The 16,119-nt window shown below is 47.1% G+C and overlaps 1 protein-coding gene across 1 annotated transcript in view; it reads right to left on the bottom strand.

Moving 5' to 3' along the window:
* Positions 1-16,119, bottom strand: part of LOC144736257 (polycystin-1-like protein 2) — a 139,983-nt gene that overhangs the window by 99,732 nt on the left and 24,132 nt on the right. Inside the window, exons 6-8 of the mRNA XM_078618879.1 lie at positions 14,504-14,851; positions 12,648-13,019; positions 11,899-12,197 (exon numbers count right to left, since the gene is read on the bottom strand). Of these exons, the coding sequence (XP_078475005.1) occupies positions 11,899-12,197; positions 12,648-13,019; positions 14,504-14,851 (1,019 nt within the window). The remainder of the gene's footprint in view (positions 1-11,898; positions 12,198-12,647; positions 13,020-14,503; positions 14,852-16,119) is intronic.

Here is a 16,119-nt window from a genome sequence, read left to right as displayed (position 1 = left end):
TGGCGGAAGTGTGCGCTGCTCTGGGAACCAAGAAGGTTCGTACGTCTCCTTACCACCCGCAGACGGATGGCATGGTGGAACGCCTTAATCGGACGCTGTCGGCCATGTTACGTCACACGGTTGACGAGAAACAAGCTGATTGGGACTTGCATATACCTGGAGTACTCTCCGCGTATCGGCCTCATGCGTCCACTGGGTATTCTTCATTTTTTCTAATGTACGGCCGCGAGAATGTGCCGCCGGTGGAAGTACAGCTGGGTATGGGGGCGAAGGGTCCTGTTAAACCTCTCCCCGAATACATTCAGGACACTGTTTGACGCGACGCCGAGGCACGGGAGGGGGCCCGATTGGCTACTGCCAAGACTCAGGCGCGAAACGAGAGTTGCGCCCGGCGCTCGACCGGTACATGCCCCTGGCGAGTGGGGGACATGGCATAGCTGCACTGCGCCCAGGTGCGGCCGGGGACCTCCCCTAAGCTTCACAAACCATGGCAGGGGCCGGTTAAGCTTATTGAAGTCCCTAACCCGCAATCCGCACGGGTTCGGTTCGGATCGCGGCGCTGGTACGTTCATACGTCTAGGTTGAAGCCCTACGTGGCCCCGCGGACGGATGCGTCATCCCCTCATGTTGCCTTGCTGGTGTCTGTTGCACCCGATGCACCTCTGCCCTTGCCTGTTGACTCTGCAAGCGCACCTGTCGTGCCTTCTACAGACGAACCAGCCGTGACGCAGGCGGATGTGGCGAATCCTGCTCTGGGTGGGCCTACCACGGCGACGGGGCCACTTGACCCCGCTGCCCCTCCAACCCCACCACAGACACGGTTGCCAGAGACCCCGGACTTGGGTCTCTCTGGGGAACGGGACCTTGGCGTTGACGGGCCTCCAACAGCGGCGGGCGGTTTTACTCCTGTCGATCTTAAAACCCCGTCGCGTTCTCGGTCTGTGGGGAGACCGCCGCCCGTTCGTGACGGGCCGGCGACCCGCACGCGTTCCAAATCCCTTTCCTTTCGTTGATTGTTCTTGTTGTTCTTGTTATCGTTGTTATATTCTCCGTTGTCCAGTGATGCTAGATGGTTACAATCAGGGGCGGTTTCTTCATTAGGGCGATTGGGCGACGCACCACCAATGTGTGAAAGGGACTTTTTCAATCACATTAACAATCTCATTCAACCACAGAGCTATGCTAGCCGTTACTGTGCCTCTGGATATAGTCCAATCAGCGTCATGTCACGTTCTGTGGAGTACCGCCTCTTTTTGGGCGATTTCACTCTGGCTGAGAATCGCCCAGAGTGGTCCCATAGACTTACATTCGAAGATGATTTTTTTCGAAAGGCGGGCGCTGCAATGCATTCTCTATGGCTTCCGGGAGGGCTCGCACTAACGTGCTTACGTCATCATACGTCAGTACGTTTCAGTCAACAATTTTATTTGTCGCCACCTAGTGGAATTTCGATTTAAAGCTTTCGTGACTGCAGGAATTCATCTTCTTGGTTCTTTCGGTAAAGTCACGTAGAAGGGAAGTAATAAAATAATAAAAATAAAACATGATAAAATAATTCTCACGACGTTTCGGCCACAACGCAAGCAGCCGTCCTCAGGTGAAAACCAGGTCTGTCGAGGCGACAGCGTCTGAATGAAACAGCACCATGCTTGGAGCATATATTTAAGCTGGGTTGGAAGGGGGGGGAAAGGGCGCCTTGACAAAATAATTTGCACATCACGAGGAATTCAGCATATTTATGGGAAATGCAGGTATGTGATTAATACTACTTATGCCCATGCATTATGCAGGATTAGCAGCATCAAAGGGAGGGGATATGGGAAATGCAGGTATGTGATTAGTACTACTTATGCCCGTGCATTATGCAAGATTAGCAGCATCAAAGAGAGGGGATATGGGAAATGCAGGTATGTGATTAGTACTACTTATGCCAGTGCATTATGTAGGATTAGCAGCATCAAAGGGAGGGGGTAGGGGTAGCATTAATAAAGGGAAGGAGTGTTAATAGTATGTAGCTGTAGTAACTAAAACCACCACGTAAACAACTAAAGTATAAACTACATAGTACCAACCCAGCTTAAATATATGCTCCAAGCATGATGCTGTTTCATTTAGACGCTGTTGCCTCGACAGACCTGGTTTTCACCTGAGGACGGCTGCTTGCGTTGTGGCCGAAGCGTCGTGAGAATGATTTTATTATGTTTTATTTTAATTTTTTTATTACTTCCCTTCTACGTGACTTTACCGAAAGAACCAAGAAGATGAATGTCGAAGATGATTCTGTCGGGAAATACCTTAGTAACCAAGGCTGCACATGGATCTTCAATCCTCCTCACTCTTCGCATATGGGTGGAGCCTGGGAACGCATGATCGGGATTGCTCGACGCATTCTCGACTCCATGTTGTGTGATGTCGGGTCCACACGGCTCTCTCAAGAGGTCTTAACCACTCTCATGGCCGAGGTCTCAGCCATAAATAATTAATTCAAGACCCCTGATCCCCATCTCAACTGACCAAGAGTCAAAATTAATCTTGACTCCTGCTACACTTCTTACCCAGAAGACAGACGTGCTCACAACACCCACTGAGGAGGTCAGTGTTGTATTTATGCCCCTTCTTCCAAATTCATATTAAGAATAATTCGGCCAATAATTTTTAATAATTATAAAAAAATTAAGTATTAAATAAAACCGATAACCCCAAAACTCTCAACTCTACCCCTCACAAGCCACACCAAGCATCTGGAGGTCGTAAAATACCATTAAACAGCAAACCTCAAAACCTCCCCGGCCACCTTTGTCTTCCAGCAGTATGGAGGGGTCTGGCCTCGGGATGAACCACCCAGGGAGTGGGGGGTCAGGGCGGTCGCGAGGAGGGGTCGGGAAGGTGTCTGTTTTTTCTGTTTGTCTTTCTCTCGCAAGAGATGCGCAGAGAAGGGATGAGGGGGTTTTCACGTTTTTGGGTTTTAAGCACAAACGCACATCACGCAGAAGTCTGAGTTCAGTCTGGGTCGAGGCTGGTTTCAGCCTTGCTCTGGCTGGCGGTGCCATCGCGAGGGAGCAAACACCGACACCGATGGCCGGTGTCGCTTCTCGCAGAACGAAGTGACGATGTGTGGTTAAGTGCGAGTGAAACTTGCGAATATCCAGCTATCACTCTCGTGAAAGAACCTGAGCCAGCGCAGCCCTGAAGTGAGGGCGGGAAAGGCATCAGCGGGTGCCCGTGTGGAGCTGTCAGCTGCACACCAAAGGCGAAAGCAAGGAGAGAGAACGGAGCAGTGGAAAGAGTATGATCGGCCGCCCGTGAGGAAGAGGAGAGCGCCATCGAATGCGCCATGTGTAATACAACAACAACCGCCATTTGCCACTAAGTGGCGGTGACATCACCACGACGCTTGTGCCAGGCCATGTGCACCTTGAGGCCACTTGAAGTGTAGAACGCCCGCTGGCAGGAGGTCACGGGGCAGACCCAGGTGCCACGGGTCGACTGACCGAGATGACCGAGATGACTGGCTGATGCACCACCTGTGCCCCCTACTGTGCCAACTTGCTGTGCTTTCGCCACCCGGCGCTCCGCTCGTTGTTGTGAGCGTTGCTCCTCCGTCCTCCGTTGTTGTTGGAGGGCGACTGCCTCCAACTGCCCAGTAGCGTCCTTCACGAGCCTCCTCCACAGAGGCCGATCTTGACACCGCTGGTACCAGTCATCGGCAAGTCCACTCAGCTCCACGTCCTCCTGTACCACATCACTCCATCTCTTCTCTAGCCCGTGCCGCGCCTGCTTAGCCCCCTCGATCCGGCCGAACAAAAGCTGTTTATGCATGCGGTGGCTGGGCATGCGGGCTACATGACCCAGCCAACGCGGCCTTGCCTGCCAGAGGAGCTCACCGATGGGACTTTTGCCCAGATCTTTCAAGGATTTGTGAGCTCCTCACACAATCCAGCCTGGTTAAACCCAGGATGGATCGTAGGCAGGCCAGCCTAAATGTTTCCAACCGGCGAAGATGCTCCATTAGGGGGGTCCACGTTTCGCAAGCGTAAAGAAGGGAGGGAATGACTGTGGCCGAGAAGACCTGAAGCTTCGTGCGGAGCGACAGACCAGGTAGCTTCCACACAGTGTAAGCAACCGATTAAAAGATATTGCCGCTCGACTGATTCGGAGTGAGACCTCTGCTGTTAAACTGGAGCCGGTCATAAGCACACTGCCCAAGTATGGGAAACTCTCCACTCTCTCCACTACTGCCCCATCACCGATTGGGAGTTGTAGGGGTGGAGTGTCCGATGGTACAAAATACCCAGGCAGGTGCTTAGTTTTGGTGGGGCTGATGGTAAGGCCCCACCTTTTAGTGGCACGCTCCAGTCTCAGCAGCAGCGTCTCCAACTCCTCTTCTGAATGAGCAGCTATTACCAAATAATCGGCATACATAACATGGTTGACCAATAGGGAGCCATCCCTTGATCGCACCCGGGCGTCGATCAGCCTCCCATTATATCTGTACCAGATGGAAATTCCCCCGGTACAGCTATTGAAGGCTTCACGAACTACGCGGTCAAAATAGATGTTAAATAATGTGGGAGCCAGAGGACATCCCTGTCGCACCCCAAGGTGTACAGGGAAAGGCTCCGACTCCCGGCCACGTAGTTTTACCCGGGCCCGCTCACTATCATGAAGGTCCTTAATAATCGTGAGCAGATGGTCCGGGACTCCGAAAGCACGAAGAACAACCCAGAGCCCAGGCCTATTGATGGTATCATAGGCCTTGACCAGGTCAATAAAGCAGAGATGTAGGTCTTGTTGGAATTCCCTACACCTCTGCTGTAGCAGACGGACAGAAAATATGGCATCTGTGCAGGACCGCCCTTTCCTGAAACCGCATTGGGGCTCCGCAAGCCTCTCCTCAGCGTGCCTAGAAAGGCGATGTTGAATAATCATTGCCAGGACCTTTCCCGGCACACTGAGGAGTGAGATGCCCCTGTAATTGTTACAGTCTGTGCGGACCCCCTTCTTAAAGAGGGGGACCACCAGGGCATCCTTCCAATCCTGCGGAACCCGTCCAGTGGTCCAGACTGTTGTTATGATGTCATATAGGGCAGTCTGTGTACAAACGCCACCCATCCCTGAGCATTTCGCTTGGGAGATCATCTCTGCCCGGTGCCTTTCCTGGTCTCAGACTCTGGATCGCCTTCAGTACTTCTTTAAAAGATGGCACCTTAGCCAGCCACTCACAGGGGGTGACCTCTTCCAATATTTGAGGCACCGCAGCCCTAGCAGGGTTATCCCCACTTTGGGCCATGATGTTTTCCTGGCTGCGGGATTTCCCCTCCCCAGGACCTCACAGAAATGCTCAGCAAATCTGCAAACCTGTTCCTGGGGGTCAGAGATTGGATCACCGTTTTTCCCCTAATGATGGTAATAGGTGTGGTGCTGCAAGTTACTTTTTTGATGGAGTTAAATAGTGATTTGTGATCGCGGGCCACTGAGGCAGACTCCATCTCCTCAGCAACCCGCGACCACCACCCATTCTTGCAGTGCCTTATGGCTCTCCGTACCTCCGAGCGAAGGCTGCGGTAAACCTCCTCATTCTCTGACGTGGGATGCTGTAGCCGATGAGAGTGGGCCTGTCGCTTTTTCTCAACTAACCTGAACACCTCCTCTGTCAGCCAGGATTTCTGGGGAGGTCTGGACCGCGTATCCAAAGCAGCCATTGAAGCTGCATGAGTCACAGTCCTAAACATCGCCCATTTACCCTCGACATCAGGAGTGGGGGACGATGCCAACCCCAGCTGCAAGCGATGATGAAATTCTCGCTTGCAACTTTCATCAGCTAACTGAGACCAGGCCACTTTAGGTTGGAATGGGATCCTGGGTGTACACCCACCACCGAAGTGGAAGAATGGCAGGCGCATCTTACAGATGACTAGTCGATGGTCAGAGGGCAGATCAGCTCCACGGTAAGTCCTGGTGTCAAGGACATGGGCTCGCATCCGCTGGTCCGTCACTATGTAGTCCAGCAGATGTTCTTGCTTGGACCCGGCATGCATCCATGATGTTGTGTGGATGCGCCGATACCAGAAGAGCGTGTTGGTAATCACAAGGCCTTGGGCTGCACAAAAATCTAGCAGCCTCCTACCGTTGTTATTGAGCTGATCTGGCTCATGCCTTCCAATCACTCTAGACCAGGTGCCAGCATCATGACCAATTCGGGCATTGAAGTCACCCAACAAGATGACTCTGTCCCAAGTGGCCACTTTAGCCAGCACCTGTGACAGGAGGTTACAGAAGGCATCTGACTCATCGGCTCTGCCTGCATCCCTCCACAGATGTTCGTCTTCGGTGGGGGCATAAGTAACCACGACCACCACTCCTCGCCCCCGGTTGATGGGAAGGCTAGCCCAAAGTATCCTGGGGTTTACAGCTTTCCACACCTCACCGCCACGCTCCCACTCCCCCTTCATTCTTTTGTTCAGAAGAAGAGCCACACCCTGTTGTTTGGCAGTCTCCTGCCCCGAGTGGAGGACTGTCCACCCCTCATGGTGGCAGGAGCCAGAACCGGTCCACCGGACCTCCTGAATGCCACAGAGATCCAGGCGGTACCGGTCCAGCTCCCGACAAAGGAGTGGCAGCCTCTCCTCCGCAGTGAGTGTTCGTTGTTTCTGGAGGAGCCCCGAGGGTGAAGATTCAATCTCCTGGCTCCGCCAAATGGGGTTTGACCAGGAGACGTCATAAAAGCCTGTCCCCCCGGGGCCTCCGGCACAAGCTTATTTGTTACATGTTTATGTTTATATCGTAGTTTAGTGGTAATTAATTGAAGGTGGAGGGGTTACCAGCCCTTCGCAGCCATCCAGAGCCCCTGTTTAGCCACTGTGGTGGTCACAGACGCCATGAGGGGAGAGGCCAATGGGCATTGTTCCTCCCCACACAGCACTGCCCAGCAGCAGATGAGCTACGCGTGCTGACGACGGAATCATCGCGCACCACGACGGCGAGCGTCGTGCCGACTCGTCATCCAGCTGCGGACAAACAGCTACAAACGGCCACAGAGCACGGGAGCCAAGCCTGCCAGCGCACGAGTCAACGAGCGCCGCCAAACACCAGGGGCCATCGAGCACCACCGAGTGTCAAGTGACGGAGCCTCTTCAAGGACAGCATCGTGCCGATGCCACTAATCTAGCAGTAGAGAGAGTGAGCCAAAGGCTGCAGACACGCCCACGCGAGCAAGCAGGGAGTAAAGCCGCTGTGTGTATGCCCCCCCACCCGCAAGCTCACGACACAACTCCCGGCTCTAAAAATGATAATAATTAATTTATCAAGGGGACAACACACACATAACACGCACATCGGGACGAATAAGATTGTTACAAAAAGTTATCTTTGTGTTTCGAAAAGGGTTGCCATTTCAAGGTGGTGCGTTCAATATCAACTGATCGTGAAAAGCAGTTGCTGCCCGTCGAATTAAATGAATACGATTGTCAGAAGTATCTTAGTCATTCGTTTTCGTTAATTTCATAATCTTGACAATGAAATAATTGACATATACTTCGCCTTTGGGGTATAATAAGTGCTTGCATTGCCCTTCATATGAATATTGTTACATGACTCTACCTGTCGCCAGATATGCTCATTACGCGGTGGAATTAATGGTATGTGCGGTTGCCAAAGTGAAACAACGCAATCCTTGATGGTTATCTATGCTGCTCACTGAGAGAAATCTCCCCGATGGTACCGTGGATAATTCCGAGCATGAGAGTTCGCATATTAGAGTGTCATATTTTTGTTTAGAATTAAAATTGCTTAACACAAAAGTTTGAGTGTTTCTTCCCAAGTCCATGCATAACTCTTATTTATAAGAACTGTATCCTGCGTTGAGATATGAATTTGGAGACCTAACATAACATAAACACACTAAGATAATCAATAAATCTTTAATCAAAGATAATTGATACAACTCTGGATAACGAAGCTAAGCCTAATTATAATAACTACCCACAATAAGCAAAAAATCACGTAATTTAATATTATGATTAGCATAATTTATGCATATAATTGCAAACAGCATAATTTCCACGATTTGCGTTAATTTAGAATTTTTTTCTTCTTCTTGGTTCTTTCGGTAAAGTCACGTAGAAGGAAAATAATAAAATAATAAAAATAAAACATAATAAAATCATTCTCACGACGTTTCGGCCACAACGCAAGCAGCCGTTCTCAGGTGAAGAACAGGTCTGTCGGAAAGACAGCGTCTGAATGAAACACCACCAGGCTTGGAAACGTCTATTTAAGCTGGGTTGGAGGAGGAAGAGCGCCTTGACAAAGGAATTGGCATATCAAGAGGAATTTTGCATATTTATGGGAAATGCAGATATGGGATTAGTCACCACGTGTGGAATGCGCAGGAGGTGGGCGGGGAGTTTCAAAGTCATATTATGCCCGTGCATTATGCAGGATTAGCAGTATCAAAGGGAGGGAGTAGAGTTAGCATTAATAAAGGGAAGGAATGTTAATAGTATGGAGCTGCAGCAACTAAACCACCACGTAAAAAACTAAAATATAAACTACATCAGTATCATCAGTATATTAAATATACTCTCCAATAAGCTGAGCTACTAACAGTAAGTCATACATTACAATTCTATGTCGCAAAAAATATAATATGCCTCCAGCTAAACTTTTTTCTCTTACAACACACGGGTCTACCCCGTACTATATACTGCCATAGACAAACCCAACATTAAATTATATACTGTATTACTATACACCATTGTAATGTTACACTGTGTATTATTCTACCCACCCTACTGTATACCACACCGCTGTATATTCACCATACAATTACGATACTATGTATCACCTTATACATTATATTAAACATTACACTTTTATACTATTTATTATTATATGATCTGCTATACACTATACCATTGACCGTCGCGTGAAAGGTGCTAAGAGGAAGCAACGAAATATGTCAATGGGAGAGTGGTGATAGGAAGCTTGCAGCGGAGCAAAGAATCCATTCCCTGCGGAGAATAAAAGATATATAGTCAATGCCAGTGAGTGGACTGCGGTCTGAAAGTCACCGTAAACGTGAACACAATCAGTTAAGATCCGAAATGGTTTATTCCGTCCTTCCAATGATTGCTGAGCCAGAATCCATCTTCTCAGTTGAAATTGTCTCTGTGTTTGTATATGTGGATCACCTCATGAACGAATCTCTCATGGCAGCCAGATGGCTTGCAGAGAACCTCTGTCTTGGAGAAGTAAATGTCATGTGAGCCCACTAAATTGTAACAGTGATCTGCCACAGCTGAGGTGTTTGTCCTACTGTGTTTCAGGTCTGCTTTATGTTCACGGATGCGGTCCGAGACATGTCGTTTGGTTTCTCCAATGTAACTGCTACCACAGAGGCAACTTAGTTTGTGGACGCCAGGGTACTGTATGTCTGGAACCACATCTTTTACAGACGGGACCAGATCACGGATTTTATGTACTGTGTTGAATCGGACCTGGGATCTTGTGTTTAATCAGGATTTTGGAGATATTTTTTGTGACCCCAGCAATGTAGGGTAAGGTGATGGTTTTGAAAGGCTCCTCAACAGGATCCTTCTTTATGGTTGGAGTGATGGCTTTGCGGATTGTGTAGTCGGAGTAACCATTAGCCTTAAGAGCTTGACGTACGTGCTTGAGTTCACTGGCAATGTGTTCCTGGTCGGAGATGCATTGGGCTCTATGGTGTAGAGTCTTGATGAGGGAATTCTTCTGGGATGGATGGTGGTGGGAATCCGGTTTTAGGTAAGCATCCACATTTCCCATAAATATGTTAAATTCCTCTTGATATGCAAATTCCTTTGTCAAGGCGCTCTTCCCCCTCCAACCCAGCTTAAATAGACGCTTCCAAGCCTGGTGGTGTTTCATTCAGACGCTGTCTTTCCGACAGACCTGTTCTTCACTTGGGGACGGCTGCTTGCGTTGTGGCCAAAACGTCGTGAGAATTATTTTATTATGTTTTATTTTTATTATTTTATTATTTCCCTTATACGTGACTTTACCGAAAGAACCAAGAAGATGAATCCCTGCAGTCACAAACGCTTTAAATCGAAATTTATTTTATTTTAATCAAAATTACAAAATAGGCATATACAACATCCGCACTGTAGACCTCTACGGACGTCAATGGAGACAAGTGTACAGCGTCGCCTACATGTTCTGGCGTCGCTGGAAAAACTATTACCTTACGACACTTCAAGTGTGCAGCAAGTGGCAATCTAACAGACCATACATCCAAGAAGGGGACCTTGTCCTACTCAAACGGAATGAGTTGCCAATGGGCCGCATCCTCAAGACGATTCCCAGTGCCGATGGAAACGTTTGAAAGGTCGAGGTTATGATTGCGAAGCAAGGTGTTGCAATAACTTTTGTCAGGCCCATAGTCGAGACAGTACTACTTCTCTCTCGCAAAAATATGGACAAATAAGTTGACCCGTTGAAGTTGTTTTACATTTGTTTATGAGATAGAAAATAAATGGTGGTATCTCTTAGATACCAGACGGGGAGTGTTCTGCCTCACGGCAGGTGTTTTGCTCTAAGGCAGGAGTGGGGGTGTGTGTATACAGGAATTTCCTGTTTTGAGGTTGAGTTTGGTCACGTGACCAGGAAGTTATGATTTGACAGTCTTTCAGCCACGAGGCTGGCGTCCACCAATACAAAGAGTTCAAAATGATGGCACACATCGTCCCAGTGAAGACAGCTGTAACTGTACATTGTGGGACTTTAAGAAGCATTGTCTGTAAGTTCGTTTATGTTCTTATAATATTGGGAATGCTGTTATAATGTTAGAATGACTGTTATAATGCTGCAAGTGCCTTTAGAATGGCGTTAAATTGTTGTGATAAAACGAGGCCTAGTTAACAACGAAGTATACAACTTGCCTTATTGTAAATGTTACTTGTAATTGAATAAGTCGAGTCAGACTTGTATCTAAGTAACTATATTGCGATCTTGAGAGCAAGGATGATGAAATATCTAATCCACACTTCAGTGTTATATGTAGTGCTGTACATTTGGGGTGCAGTGTGATGATTACACGATGTGCCCTTAATTTAACACAGTAGCTTATTCCCTTGTATAACTGTTCAGTACTAATGTTGGTCCATCCAGGATCTATTGTTGAGTTCATGTTATCTAAGACAATGTTATGGTGCTGTAGTGTTCATTGATTGTATTGATAAGACAAAGTATTAACATATGCTGTATTTGTGCTGTGTTTTTCTATCAGTTTTACCTCGTTCAATTCATTAAATACGTTTGGAGTCGGATGTTCACCCTGGCTTTGAAGGTTTATTGGATGCGAGGTGAACTACTTGGATAGCGGTGCAACGCAGCCCACAGCGAGGCCGAGATAATCATCCTCATCATCTTTGTAAACTCTTTGCTGAATGAAGGCTTCTCCAAGCCACTGCCATCTCTCAGGATCTCCCGATGTTACAATCCACCAGGAACCTGCACAAGAGCTGATTTAATTGCTCCATATTCTTAGTGGACGTTCTCTTAGACGCATTCCGTTCATTGGTCTTCGCTCTACCATTATTCTTGACCATTAGCCATCGCCCCTTCTAGCGACGCGTCCTGCCCAAGCCCACTTACTTATCTTACGTTTAAATTGTGTGACTGATTAACCAGCATAGTCCCCTACTGCATGGGCTCCTCTTTCTTTCTATCATTATAATAACAAGTATGCTAATTCTCCACGCTTCTTTTTCCAACTCTTGAGGTTTTGTTAAATTTGTTTGTGTCAATGCACCGATCATTGCAGGTAGTATGCGCTGTATAGTCAAGGGAAAAAGGATATGTGTCATCAAAATCCAGCAAGCAGTGCAGTATAAAAAACATACCAGAAAAGGTACGTACCTCGGAATGTATGAGATAATTGTTATCAAACACGGACAGGCCCATCGACGTCACCCAACTCGAGTTGACATGAACTTTATCGTCGTACTCTGGCACGGATCCCTGGATGTCAATTCCATACAAGTGGCACCTCGCCGGCAGGTTCACAGTCAGGTACGCTCCCTGCGTGCTCAAGGGCTGCCAGTGGCCAATGCGGGAGTTGAGCCGAGCGAGATAGGGCTCGGAGCCCGGAATATAAGAAGAGGCTTCAAATGCCTCATTGGGGATGAATCCAGATTCCAACCCCAGTGGATGGATATCTGTAAGAGTTTTTAATAAGACAAAGTATAATCCATGTTCCTTTAGGTTCCGCTTATTCCATGTCATGGCGTTTTACTAAGAATATTGTGCAATTGTTTACACTGAATGTCTACATATATAGGGCGAGGGAATGCTCCCATAGTGGTGTAATTGTTATTGCACACGCTCCCCAGAGGTCGTCGGTTCGACCTCGCCCGACGAAGCGGCTGAAACAAGGACGGGGGTTTCCTATATAGCCCCCCTACCACCACCTATTGTTTACAAAAAAACGTATTTGAGGGGTTCACACGTGGGGGGAAAATGTGGGTACAATCGCCTCTTCAAAGATGTCTGGCCAGTGTGGAAAAGGAGGCCAATTACCATTTAAAGGGGGGGGGGCTGTCTGAGTTCCCTTTGGTGTGTAAATTATCTTTATAATAAATATAATTAATCGTTATGTTATAACAGACCTGATCGGAATACGAAGGTCGTCGAGGAGTCGTCGCACTTGGTGTAATTGCAGTTCACGTTGACGTGGAGGCAGTAGTCAGGGGACGAGGCGAGTATCCGCCCGTTTTCAAAGTATACGACGTCGTAATCATTGCAGACATCTAAATTTGCATTTTCTTTGAGAGACCCATAGAATCTCAAACAGTACGTGGAGGCTGTGTGCTGCAAGGTGCCATATTCCTTCAGTACCCAGTAGTCATTGCAAGTGACTTGGTTAAGATTCAAAATTGGGACAAAATGTCCTTCAGAATGTGAGTACATGGATTTTCCCAAGCAGGTCAGGGGGTTATCAGCCAAGCAGATACAGCCTACCTGCTGGTTTATCTTGTAATCTGCACAGAAAATGACAGCAGACGAACGCCATACATTACAAAAATACCACGGTCAATATTTATTGTCACAACAATCATCATCGCTCACGGTAAGACAGTACAATACAAATGTGGGATGTTGCCACAGTGGTGTAATGGTCAGTAGTGCACCGGATTTTCAGTCCATAGGTTGTCAGTTCGAATCCATCTCCGGTTGAAATGGTGGGGGAAGTTTATCCTGAATCCCCCACAACCGGCTCTGTCCACCCCAGCGGTGTAAATAGGTTCACCACAGATGATCGACTATTCACGAGTGGTGGGGAAAAGTGTGGGAACTGCCACCTCTTCCATATTTGGCTGACGTGGAACACTAAACCGAATACCATATAGAGCGAGTCTCTCTAGCTCCTGTTAGTGGAGGCCATCATACCAACAGTGGCATGATCAATTGCTATACAACAAAAACGTGTGACATATGCATCATGTAGACAAGTGTTTCATATGGAATTCATATTCTAGAGAAGAGATCATCAAACATCCCGGATACATGGCCAGGGAGAGGAAGGGAGTTCCATACTGTTGGCACAGCAGAAGAGAAGGAGTGAACCTCCCACCGAGTGGAGGACGAACTGGGGTCTCGACCGGCTGCAGGGTCCTATGTAGTTAGAAGTGGCATTTATTTTTGGGGCGATTCATACGGCACATTGTTGGACAAGTTATCTGTGAAGGTCTATGCTCTTTTTTGCCATTATGGTAAGTTACATCACATCCACTGGCTCCAAAAACAATCGGAAACCACCACTCCATACGATGTGTACATAGCCAAAAACATTGATCGTCACACACACGATCAATGCGCATATCATGAGCTTCAAAGACAAAAGTGCAGGGATGAAATATCTTGTTCATGCCACTGCTGATGGAAAGGCCTCCACTTATCGAGTTCCTCTAGAGCTATGGGTCCTTTAGAGGAGCCCTTCCAGATAATAATTTTGAACCACCTTCGACGCCGGCCAGACGTCTTTGAAGAGATCATAGAGAGAAGAGAGATTATGAGAGTAATTATTATTAGTTGGGTCTTTCGGTGAAGTCACGTAGATAGTTTCAAAGAAAATAACAAAAATAACAAAAACGATGTTTCTTGGCTATGTTGACAAAGTGTAGTCCCGGATAGAATGCTCAATCACACGCCGAGCACGTCCGTTTTTTTGTTATTTTATTTTAACTACGTGAATTTACCGAAAGACCCAAAGAATATGAATTCCTGCAGTCACGAAAGCTTTTAGTCAAGATTATGAGAGTAAGTCTCATGAAAAAGAGTCAGCAGACTCCGCTGACCTTGCTCACTCTAGGTGTGAACCGAGTGGTAGCTCGTGACGGATGCCAAATGAAAGGAAAATTGAGGCCGTACATTCATTAATTCACCACGCATAGCAAGCGAAGAACCGTTGCGCTAAACGTGTGACTTCTTGCAACAGCATGTGCATAAACTGCTGGTGCTGTACCTCTCGGTGGAAACTTGACTTGCTTTACAATTCCATCTCCTGCAATAGATATTACACTGAAGATGGTGGAAGGGTCACAATTGATCGTGAATATACCCCCGGCGATTGCAAACACGTGCGCGTTGTAACGATTGTAGATCTTGAAGGTCTGGCTGGTTGACCCATACACCGGAAAGGTGTACTGTGGTGTGATGGCACAAAGGCTGTTTGGACATGTCGTCACATTGGTAGAGTTCACGTCAGCCGTGACAACTATCTGCAGGTATGATAAAAATAGCAGGGGGATTGATTTTGATGCATACTTTAAAACCATGTAAATTGTTTTGCCCGGGGTGGTGTCGACTTCCACTGTAAGAAATGGACAACAACAACATCACGCACTGATTAAAGTGAAAAAATTAACCCGTAAAAACAAAGTTTTTCACTATAAATCCTTTATATGCGTGGCGGCTAGAGTCCTCTCGTCCTCTGGCTTGAGATGATTGCCTGCCACCATTAAGCAATTGGTAATTAAATATAATTATTTTTTTCCTAAAAAGTGTAAAATTTTGGAAAAATTTTTTCACGAAAATTAATTGTCACGCACAACGAGTCTGTGTGGAAAATATCAGCTCGATTGGATCACGGGAAGTGGGTTAAAAACGACCGAAAGATTTGCACGGTCGTAAGCGCGCAAGCAAGCAAGCAAGTGAACTTAATATAAAGGATTTAATAAAATAAGTATAACCCGTAAAAACAAAGTTTTTCACTATAAATCATTTATATGCGTGGCAGTGAACTTAATATAAAGGATTTAAAAATATATTCGCCTGTGGAGAACGCGGGGATCGATCCCACGACCTTTGGCATGGGAAGCGAGGGCGCTACCAACTGCGCTACTCCGCCACGGCCTGCGGAGGGGTTACGCTCTGGGCTCTTATACTGTGACGTTCAGCCAAAGCCATGAATGAGTTCTATTTGAATATATGTAAAATACATTTTTTTTGCCTAAAAAGTGTACAATTTTGGGAATTTTTTTTCACGAACATTAATTGTCTAGCACAACGAGTCGGTGTGGAAAATGTCAGCTCGATTGGATCACGGGAAGTGGGTTAAAAAACGACCGAAAGATTTGCACGGTCGTAAGCAAGCAAGCACGCAAGCAAGCAAGCACGCACGCAAGCAAGCAAGCGAACTTAATATAAAGGATTTAAAAAGAGAATAAATGTGCAGCCACTGCAATTGCTTGTTCACGCCACTGCTGGTAAAAGGTCCTCCACTAGGACAGTGCTCTCGAGGATATTTTGGCCTATTCTTCTATGCTAGCCAAGGACATCTGCAGAAAGAGAAAGGTGATTAGAGCAAAATGCTCTGGATGACAAATTAAAGAGAGAGGAATGATACAATGCTGCACCTGAAGTATGGCGACATTTTCCTGCGAGACGTGGGCAATACGAAAGGAAGACAAATAAACTGGAAGGTTTTGAAATGTGGAGTTGAAAGCGAGTTATGAAGATAAGCTGGGTAGAAGAAAAGTTAATGGAGAGATTCTATGTCAGGTGTGAAAAGAAAGTGGACTCCTTGTATCAGGAAGAGAAAAACAACGTGGATTGGGCAGGTGGTGGTGAGAAGGAATG

This window comes from Lampetra planeri, chromosome 60 (genome assembly GCF_965212315.1).
Source record: "Lampetra planeri chromosome 60, kcLamPlan1.2.h2, whole genome shotgun sequence".
Taxonomy (NCBI): Eukaryota; Metazoa; Chordata; class Hyperoartia; order Petromyzontiformes; family Petromyzontidae; genus Lampetra; species Lampetra planeri.
Note: the sequence above shows the minus strand (reverse complement) of the source record. Positions and strands in the feature narration are given on the sequence as shown.